The sequence below is a fragment of the Magnolia sinica genome, chromosome 6, assembly GCF_029962835.1.
Source record: "Magnolia sinica isolate HGM2019 chromosome 6, MsV1, whole genome shotgun sequence".
Taxonomy (NCBI): Eukaryota; Viridiplantae; Streptophyta; class Magnoliopsida; order Magnoliales; family Magnoliaceae; genus Magnolia; species Magnolia sinica.
In genome coordinates, this window is record NC_080578.1 from 93,042,014 (window position 1) to 93,053,118 (window position 11,105).

An 11,105-nucleotide genomic window follows, 5' to 3' on the forward strand; every position below is an offset into this window, starting at 1 on the left:
CCATGGGAGTAAGACTAGTTATTAGAATTAAGCCCAACTACGTGCGCAAATTGAATCGATGGGAGATACTACAGCCACTCACGATTTAGATCCCTGAACTCGAGTTTAGCATACCATAGATAATTTCGGCGATGAAATTATTTTTAAGGGGGTAGAATGTAACACCCTGACCCTCAAATACTTGGGTATTTGATGTCCTCGAGTGTTACTATAGGAATGTTGATTAAAATAGAAAGCCACGTGTGCTTACGCGTGTGTAAACTTGAAGACCTAAGAATTACAAGTCAAAACCCAACCTAGAAGCCCATGGCTCAATCAAACCCCGCACTCTAACTGAACGAACCACATTAGATCGCCCATAGGACCTGAACTCCCTAGATCCCTCACCATTAGTTCAGATGTCCAATTCGATAAGATCTATCACAAAACACATCAAATTGAATATTTGGTTGATGGTTAGCCTTTGAATGCATTTAATTGGACTTTTGCGCTGATCAGTCAAAACATCGTTTGATCCCACCAAATTAAAACCATAACGTAGAACACTTGATCCCTAGTCTAATGGGCTTTGGTGCCTGATTTACAGGAGTTGGCGGCTCATTGCAAATGAACAAGTTGCTTGGTAGGAATAAATGGTCATCATGACACCTTGGGAAAACCTATATGACCCCGCGAATAGTGAACTAGACCAATTTGGAGCTACTCTTGCCCCTATTAGATCAACCGGCTTGAGTAGAATAAAAACAAGACAGGTTTAGCATCTATCAGTCCCAGTCGATCTGACCGACATCTCTCGAATTTCAAAACACTTGCAATTGTTGAATTTTCTGAGTGGGGTTATAAATAGGGCTTTTGCCCATTTCTTTTATCCCCTAGGTTTGGGGAATGGAGAGTTTGAGAGTGAGGGAGAGTAATGGAGAGAGAGAATGAGAGGGAGCTCGTGTGGAAACTCAAAGATCAGGTGTGGACCACTGGGTCGTTTTTCACCAAATCCAGCTTGTGCTCGCCGTTTTTAGTCTTCTCCAGTCGTAGAATCTATTGATTAGTGAGGTAATGAGTCTTCCCGATGCACATGTACGTCTTTTCCCTATTTCTCACATCCTCGTAGCAAATATGGTTGGAAAAGCCTTCATTTCCATATGAATTTAAGGTTTTTTTTATGTTAGGGTTTGTTCATGCTTAGGTTGGTGGTCCCTAAAAACAATTTGTGGCGGCCCGTTCTGTGATCGAGCTCGACTTTTTGTGGGTGTTGGTTGTGCACCGATTTTAAGCCCCGCTCGTTGAATTGAGTTATGATCTGCTCGAATTGTGTTAGGTAAAACCCTTTTAATCTTTGTTAAAAGTTTAATTAGGTTAAAATCTAATTTATTAACTATGTATTGCCGATGAATTAGAGTTTAGAGTCATTTCCCCCAAATTCTCCATGTTGAGGTTACATTAGAGCCGAGAATCTTCGATTCTAAAGTGAGATTTACTCTTCAAGCTTTTCGGTGACATTTTTAGGCTTGAAATAGTCTCAACCTTTGATAATCATGCAATAACCCTTATGATTTATTTTGCGTATGTTAAATTTATGATGAATTGTTAGAATCCATAACATGCTTAATTCCCTATTAAAATCTTTAACATGTTTAGAATCTTGTATACGATCACATAACATGTTTAGCCTAATGCTTAGGTTGAATCACACATGCTCACTCCCTAACATGTATGAAGCTGCTTGAATCTATCATTTGCCCTGTAGGGTCTATATAGACATGTAATTATGATATACTTTAGTGTAATTCACTCGTATTGCATGTTATGATGTTTGGAATCACAAATCTTGACAATCAGAGCTACTTTGATATCCACATGGATTATGGGCAATTGTGGGTTGACTCAAGTTTTCAAGCTGCCTCATTTGTGATTCATATGATTGTCACATATATATGAGATTGTACCTTAAACTATTGGTCATCTCATATTTGGATTAAATGAAAATTGTTTACGAACTTACCACCTTGGTGTATCATTGTGCCTTGTTGGCTTGACTTGGGCTAAATCTTATTTATGCCTTGTCGGCTTTTGTTGGGAGGAACCTGTTGTTGAATACATATGTTGGGATGGTAAGGCCTATATTTGTTGGTCTAGGGCTAGCCGCTAGTTGAGAGGGGTTATAATAAACAGGCCGTTTGTGAATTCTATTAATAAATGTTGGATTAATAATGCATCCATTACACGCGGGCGTTATCAAGTGTCTGGTTGACTGTTTGAAATATTAATGTACTGTTCAAATGACCCTTTGAGTCGGGTCAACTATTTGAAAGACAAGTCTGTTACATTATGAGAATGAGTCGATTGTTTGAAAGACTCATTCTCTTGCGTTGAATGGGCCGACTGTTTGAAATATTCTTTTTTTTTTTTCCGGCTGAATGTGCATCCCCAGAGTAAAGAACATGTGCATGCACCCATGCAATTAAATAAGAGGCATTGTAAACTATGATTGTTTTGTGTGACCTTTTATAAAATTATACCTTATTAATATGTCATCGTGTAATCTTAGGGAGATTTTTCACCGAGTTCACCAGCTCATCTTGAATTTGAAAACCAAACACTGGATACAGGTAGGTAGAGATGTGAAGCTTAAGTTCACTGGGTTCAAGCTCGGTGGAGTGTTGGATGCTTGAGTAGGGTGGCTTTAGGTGGCTGAGCCTTGAAGGCCCGAGTCATTAGTTTCATTTTGTGGCTTTTCCTTAATATTGACATTTCGTATTTTGGTTCATTTATGAGTTGCATAGTTTCTCTGGGAACCATTTTGGATTTATATACTTAGGATACTTGCCCATTGCTTTATGCTCTATTTATCATGTTCTCTTTTCAATATCCGATAACTTCGAAATGCGTTACACTTGATTTATTTGTACGTGGGATTAATGTTAATCTAACTAAGTACATATGTGAGATATTTTTTCCACAGGTGGCATTCTTAGATGACACTCGGAATTTACCCAGCTAATGAATTGTACTCTTGCGGCAAAAGCCGGAACATCGTCATTATCAATGCTAATGCACCTGATCATTTTAGTATTAATACTTTATGAGGCCGAATATGTCTTTGTAAGCAGATAAATTTGGGGCATTACAGTGGGCCAGAAATATTTTAAGGGTGGACATCATTTTCCTCACCTTTTCGAGGTGGTCTGGTACACTTGAGCTTTGATCTGTCTAGTTTTCTTTTTTTGTTAGCTTGTTAGTACACCGTCAGTTCCCACTTCACTGTTAGCCACCCCCTTGAGGGAATCGACACCAAGACCTTAGTGTTGAAACGAGTATCTTCCGCTCAGTCTACCATTTTAGCTCGGGCTCTAAGATGAGGTGCTAAATGAATGTACGGATAAAACACATACATCATGCGGTGCCGACAGAGGTTTTAGACCAGCTAGCTGACTGTTGTTGAGTCACCAGCCAAAGGCAGTCCGTTAAAAGTTGCTAACAAGGCAGTATACAAGTAATTAAATTATATTAAAAGCTTCTGCCTATTTGCTAATCCTAGTATCAGATTGGTGGACATTGATTGGATGGTTATCCAAATGGTCCTATTTAAACAAACATCCACCAATCATAGATTAGGATTGTTCACCAAATCTAATTTTTGGGACTGATTAGAAAAAGTGAATTCCACATTTTACTCAGTTTACTCTGAAACAATGTGTGCGACATGTACAATTTACTCGTACCAGAGTATGAAGCATGATAATCTGCCAGAGTATCAAATATAAACCTGTGCGGATTGCGTCCTACCCCGCCCATATACAGCAGGGAACGGACAGGAGCTTTGAGTGGCCACCGTGATGCATGTGGCTTATCCACACCGTCCATACACTTTTTAGTATCAATTTAGGGTATAAAGCCAAAATTGAGGTAGATACCAGGCTCAAGTGGACCACCACAGGAAGCAGAGGTGATACTGATTCTCACCGTTGAAACTTTGTTAAGGCCGACCGTGATGTTTGTTTGACATCCAACCTATTCATGAATTTACATGGACCTGGATGAAGTTGTAAAATAAATAAATAAATAAATAAATGATCTCCATCCAAAGCTTATTTGGCCCCCAAAAAGTTTTCAACGGTAATATTTTAATCCTCATTTTGTAGTCTACTTAAGCCTTGGATCTGCCTCATTTTTAATTCTATGGCCTGGAATGATACGAAAAAGTGGATAGACGGTGTGGATAAGACCCGTACATCACGGTGGCCACTCAAAGCTCCTGCCCGTTCCCAGCTGGAGATGGGCTGGGGTAGGACGCAATCGGCGTCCCCACTGCCTTTGGACAAACGGAAATAAAGAAGGCTTTTTGGCGAGACTCGCCAAAACCCGCAACCTGTCGAGTATGCATGCTTTCCACTCGCTCTCTCTCTCTCTCTCCCTGCAGCAGAAAGTTCCAGTCTCTGCATTTCTACTCGCTGATATTGCCAATGTCCAGCCCCATCACAGTCTCTAACCACAGCCGTTGATCTTCATCTTCTTCAAAGATCAAAACACCATGAAGGATGCGGAGAAACTTCTTTGGGATCAGATGACAGCAGCCAACCCCGTCCGCACCCCGACCAGCGCCAATGCCGCCCAGGGTCGAACCCTCCCAAAGCTCATGGTCTGGCTCATCATCTTCATCTGCCTTTCCTACGTCATCTACACCGTCAAACTCCTCTCCTCCCCCTTCACCTCATCCAACCATTGCAACGATTCCCCCTCCAATCTCCGCCGTCTATCCTCAACGATCCCCAACATCTCCCTCCCCAAACCGTCGATCATCATCCAAGAGAAGACCAGCACCGATCCCCCTCCACAATCCGGCGCGACTGAGCTCCGTCACATCGTCTTCGGCATCGCGGCGTCCGCCCGGCTCTGGGAGCAGAGGAAGAACTACATAAAGCTGTGGTGGAAACCGAAGCGGATGAGGGGAATCGTGTGGTTGGATAAGACCGTCACGGCCCACCAAAACGAAGGGCTTCCGCCGCTGAAAATCTCCGCCAACACATCGAAATTCGCCTACTCGAACCGGCAGGGCCACCGGTCTGCGATCCGGATTTCGCGAATCGTGTCGGAGACACTGCGGCTGGGGATGGAAGACGTGCGGTGGTTTGTGATGGGGGATGACGACACGGTCTTCGTCGTCGATAATCTAGTTCGAGTTCTGTCGAAATACGATCACAGGCAATTCTACTACATTGGAAGCTTGTCGGAGAGTCATTTGCAGAACATATACTTCTCTTATGGGATGGCTTATGGCGGAGGGGGTTTTGCGATCAGCTATCCGCTGGCGAAGGCGCTCGATCAAATGCAGGATCGATGTATTCAGAGGTATCCGGGCTTGTATGGTAGCGATGATCGAATGCAGGCTTGTATGGCGGAGCTGGGCGTGCCGCTTACTAAAGAGCTTGGTTTTCACCAGGTCTGGCTTATGGGTTTTGATTTCTAGCTTCTTTTTTCTATTTGGGTTTTGATTTCTAGTTTGAAAATTGGGTTTTTGATTTCTAGCTTCTTTTGAATTGATTCTGTGCTTGATTTGGGGGGTTCTTTTTTTTTTTTTTTGAATAGAAACACTGATTTTTTTGCTTTCTATTTTTTTTTCTAATTTCTTTTCCGATTGGGTTTTTTTGCTTCTGGCCTTTTTTCTTCTTCTTCTAGTTGGGTTTTTTTTTTTCCTTTCTCTGATTGGGAGTTTGATGTTCTACAGAAAGACAATGATTTTGTTGGGTTTCTAGCTTCTTTGAACTGGGTGTTGTTTTATTCTGAATGGGTTTCTGATTCACAGCTTGTTTTCAGTTTTTCTTTTTTCTTTTCTAGCTTTTCTTCAGTTAGGGTTTTGACTTCTAGTTTCATTTCTAACTGGTTTTAATTGTTCTACCAGACTAGGAAAGAAAGACATATATTTTTTTTCATCTCTCTCTCTCTCTCTCTCTCTCTCTCTCTCTCTCTCTCTCTCTCTTTTCTTTTTTTCTTTTCATTTTCTAGCTCCTCTTCAGTTGGGGGTTTTTTTTTTCTTCCACTTTCTCTTCTTACTGGGTTGGTTCTGATACAGTATGATGTTTATGGGAATCTGTTCGGACTCTTGGCCGCTCATCCGGTGGCGCCGCTGGTGTCACTCCACCACCTCGACGTCGTGGAGCCCATCTTCCCCAATGTCAGCCGCGTAGATGCTCTCCGTCGCCTATTTGTCCCAATTCAGCTCGATTCGGCCGGGATCATGCAGCAATCGATCTGCTACGACAAGGCGAAGAGATGGACCGTCTCCGTTTCTTGGGGTTTCGCCGTTCAGATTTTCCGGGGACTCTTCTCTCCCAGAGAGATGGAAATGCCTTCAAGAACCTTCCTCAACTGGTACAGAAGAGCAGATTATACTGCATATGCATTCAATACCCGGCCCGTTAGTCGGAATCCTTGCCAGAAACCGTTCGTCTTCTACTTTTCGACAGCTAGATCTGATCCTAACAAGAAGCAGATGACCACCGATTACGTTCGTCATCGGGTCCAAATGCCCGCTTGCCGATGGAAGATGGCGGATCCTTCCGCCATTGACAATGTGGAGGTTTACAAGAGACCAGACCCGCTTCTATGGAACAAGGCAAGCCATTCCATACTCTCTAGTTTCTTCTGAATTATTTGGGAAATCTACATTTGGCACAATGCCCCATGATCCAGGCCGTTCATCAGGTGGGCCGCTGTGATCGTAGATACATCTGGAAATCACATTGATTGGATAAGCACAGCCATTCAATTAGTGGACCTTTTTGCATTCGACGGAGGGATCTTGTGAGAAATGACATGTGAACTCCCACATGCGTCCCTTTCTGTCTCTCTCTCTCTCTCCAAGGGATCTCATGATTGTAGGAACGTGGACCACACCATGAAAATTACCTGTATGAAAAATCAAGCTGTAATCGAGTAAAGGACATCAGCTGCTATTTGATTCGGATGGTGTGGCTGACCGATGAGTGGACCACAGCGTCATTGGCTCCTCAGGTCATCATCATGGCGTGGCCCACCTTTCACACAGTTCCGATGTTGTACTGGTGACGTGGCTGTATGTGAAAGTTCACGTACGTCAGGTGCGCTCCAGTTGTACCGGGCAGATGTGCGACGCGGTTTGCATACCGACGCTGCGTCCTACCCCGCCTGTCTCTACCCACGAACGGGCAGTTCTATGCCGTCCATCTCTTTTCCACACGGTGACTCTTGCATGCTTTGGGCTTTTAATATAACCAAGATTATTTGGTGTGGCCCATTTGAGCGTTGGATCTGCCTCATTTTTGTGCACGTACCTTGAAATGATTTGAGAGAAGGAATGGACGGCGTAGATAAACAGATGAATCACGGTGGGCCCGCCCAGAAAACTGCCCGTTCGTGGCTAGAGACGGGCGGGGTAGTACGCAATCCGCGTCCGCTTTGGACGGTGTTATGTGGGCCCTACGATGTATGTGTTTTATCTACGCCGTCCATCCGTTTTGCCAGCTCATTTAGATCTAAGGTGGACCCACACCAAGGAAACTGTGGTGATTGAACGTCCACCGTTCAAAACTTCTTGGGGAACACACTAGTTTTGGATCAACTGATAATTGTGTCTTCCCTTCGTCCAGGCCTGTACCTAATCAAAAGATTGGATGGCAAACAAACATTAGTGGGCCCTAAGAAGTTTTTAACGGTAGGCGTTCAATCACTACTCTTTTACTCCGTGTGGTCCGCGTGAGATTTGGATCTGCCTCATTTAATGATCCAAAATGGATGGACGGCGTGGATAAAACACGTACAACCCGGTGGGCACCGTCCAGTCGCTACTCGCAGTGTCGGTGTGGAATCCGTGTTTGCAGATGTGGATTCCACGCGATGCATTCAGTACATCCAACCCGTCCATCATATGCGTTCATGCTAGCCTCAGGAATTTAAAAAAAAGAAAAAAAAGAAAAAAAAAGCCAAATCCAATTATCAGGTGGGTCACAGAACAGAGAACAAGATGGGAGGGACGTCCACCGTCAATCCATACAATATTAAGGGTCTGAAGGGCTTGAATTGCAAGATAAAATACCCTGTGGGCCCTCTATTCAAATCAACGGTAGGATTCCATAGTCAACTCGTTCCCTGTGGTGTGGCCCACCCGACTTTCTGATCACGCCTATTTTCGTGCCTCGGGTTTAACTTGAGGTCAAACATCTTGGACCTCATGAATGCATCACGTGGGTCCCACTTCCATCGGGCACCAAAGCAGTGCACCGTCACATGCATGGCTTGTTGTGTACAGTTCTCTTTTTCGACACTCCATTTGTAGCTGACCCACCGATCAGATAATCGTGGCCATCCAATCTGTGTGATTCTTCTACTACAGTCAATCTACGTCAGGACCTATCTGACCAACGGTCCGGACCATGGATGCTGCCGATAAACACTGGATAGCTATTCTCACAGTGGTTTTTTGTGATGTCTTTTCAGTCTCCGCGAAGAAATTGCTGCAGGATATTGCCATCTAAGAAAAACAAGACCATGATGATTGATGTAGGTGTATGTAGGGAAGGTGAGATTAGTGAAATGTAAAAAAAAAGCTCCTTTGTACTCTTCCATTCCTTGTTCTTTAATTGTTTTTCTCACCCCTCCCTTTTCCACCTTTTTCTACAAAGCATTAAAGCGTCCACGTTCAGCTAGCGATGATTTCAATTTTTATACAAGTGGCAAAATGTGGGACATTATGTCCAATCAAATGGGCCCCACTAGAGAATCATATCCCAACCATCCAATTGGAGGTCGTGAGAGATTGATAAATGGGACCCATAAATTTTGATGGACTGGATTTGGGTTATTATGGATGGAATCGATTCTCTCTCATCTCTTTCTTATCTTATATTTCCTCTTTGATTTTTGCATACGGAAGGAGTAAAAGCGATTACGCATTTTTGCATAAAATAACTTAATTGGTCCTGTTTTGGCGTTTTATGGAGCAAACCTCAAGAGCTTATGTAAGCATATCTGTTTTCTTTTGGTAATTAGAAGTTGTGATTGTCGTTATGTATTTATAATCTTGCATACGTGGTGGTGATCGCGTCCATTCATCAGATTGGGTTGGGTTCAATACGAAGATTGCCGTCCAAATCAGACTGGCCCACTTATCAGGTAGGCCACATGGATAGATGGGCGGTTATCACGAATATCTTCATTATCATCTAAGCCTTATCGATATGACCAATGTGGTTGTATGCTTACAAAGACCGGAGTGAACTTTTGGGCTGGTGCCTGTCTACAGCTTATCGATATGACCGATGTGGTTATATGCTTACAAAGACCGGAGTGAACTTTTGGGCTAGTGCCTGTCTACATTTAGGGCCAGGAAATGAACGGATGTTATCTCAAACGGGTGTGCCACGTCGTCAAGGAAAGCTGCAAATATCTAATGTAATCGGCAATTTTAGGTTACTTTAGAAAGCGGGGTTCGTTGTCTTTGTGGAATAAGCTTCCTCACTGAGGCAAACAGCTGTGTAAGCTATTCACGAACGCGGATTCCCTGTGCCCCTAAGCCACTGGAAGTTGCTGTCGTCAGGAAGCTATGTGGGGTCCACAAAGATGCCCGTGAGAAATCCAGTCCGTTAATCAGTTTTGCAAGACCACAATTATAAAGTAGTCGAAAAGTCGGAAGGAATGCATCATGGCTATGCCTGGACGGAAATCGATCCAGGCAGGGGCTCTGTGGGGCCATGGTCATGGATGGGGGTTTTATCGACGCATGTGGGGCCATCGTCATGTATGGGTTTTATCCATGCCGTTCATCTATTTTTATTAGAATATTTGAGGATATAAGCCAAAAACGAACCACATCTAAGGCTCGAGTGCACCAAAATGAAGTAAGGTGTACCGGAAGTAGCAGTGATGATGACACTGTTGGACAGGTCGGTTTGTTTTAAATTATGCCGTGCGAATTGATACAGCAGCTGGATCTAAAACGATCAACTTTGACCCAAGTTACCGATCAACTTTGACCCGACAAAATAAATAGGTGCGTGTGATATTGCGTCACACGCTCTGTGGGGCCCACCATGTGTAAGTGTTGTTGGAAATTATACAGATTAATGTATTTCTGTATAATGTGGAAACCGAAAATTACAAAATAATCAGAAATCAGGACAGGCTGAAGCACGTCTGAAACGCTATCCTTAAAATGTTATTTGCCCCTACTCAAGTGAATTGAGCATGCTGATAGGTTACAGGCAAACAGCTTCTAGGATACGACGAGCCTGAAGTGGGTCTGCGTTCAGCAAACACGAAGGCCCACCAAATAGAACTTAATTATACACTTTCTGGAAGTATTACAGTATAAAAGAAAAAATCCCAAGAGAAGAAGAAAAGAAGAGAAAAAGTAGTTTCGACTTCTGCACAGGTCAGTTCAAATCTTCAGCCACTGGTTCAGTTGAACCGTCCTAGACCACACCGCTGGTCTGTTCTTCAAGCTAAGGTTTAAGCCTTTTTACGTTGTTGGAAACACTAGAATATATGAGTGGAGAGAGGCTGACTGTCTTAGTTCGTATGAGTTTGCTGGAGTGAGTTGAGATGGATTGGAAACCCATCCAAGTCCTCCTTTTATAGGCTATGGTGGCTAGGGGGTTATGGTCCAGAGACTTAAATTCCATTAAGTCATTTCTGGCTGTTGGAAAACTAGCCGTTTTATGGCCATTTTCTTACTGTTATGCATGAGCCATTAAGCTGCTGCATGCTGACTGTTGTGAGACAACAGCTAGCCGTTTCCTAGTTGTTGGGCTAGCCATGCAGCAGTTACAACTGGACCCTGCACTAATGGCTTAGCTGTTATAGTTTCTGCTGCAACAGCTCTTTTCAGTCCCTCTATTTATACTAAGAGATTTCTCTCCCAGTCCTTTAGTCTCTCTGCTAATCAGCCATCCGCCATAGCCACTTAGTCGCACCGTGACTCGCACACGTCTCGCTCCGGTTCGCTCAAGGTCGCGAAGGAGCAACCCTCTGCGACACGATGCGGACGTCTCTCTGCTAACCAGCCACCCGCCATAGCCACTTAATCGCACCGCGACTCGCACACGTCTCGCTCCGGTTCGCTCAAGGTCACGAAG

General features: G+C 43.7%; 1 protein-coding gene across 1 annotated transcript; it reads left to right on the forward strand.

Moving 5' to 3' along the window:
- Nucleotides 1–4,414: 4,414 nt before the first annotated feature.
- On the forward strand, nt 4,415–9,050 carry LOC131249093 (uncharacterized). Its single transcript, XM_058249657.1, has 3 exons — nt 4,415–5,437; nt 6,068–6,610; nt 8,470–9,050. Exons 1-3 carry the CDS (start codon nt 4,529–4,531, stop codon nt 8,569–8,571), a joined length of 1,554 nt encoding a protein of 517 aa, XP_058105640.1. The 5' UTR covers nt 4,415–4,528; the 3' UTR covers nt 8,572–9,050.
- The last annotated feature ends 2,055 nt before the right edge of the window (nt 9,051–11,105 follow it).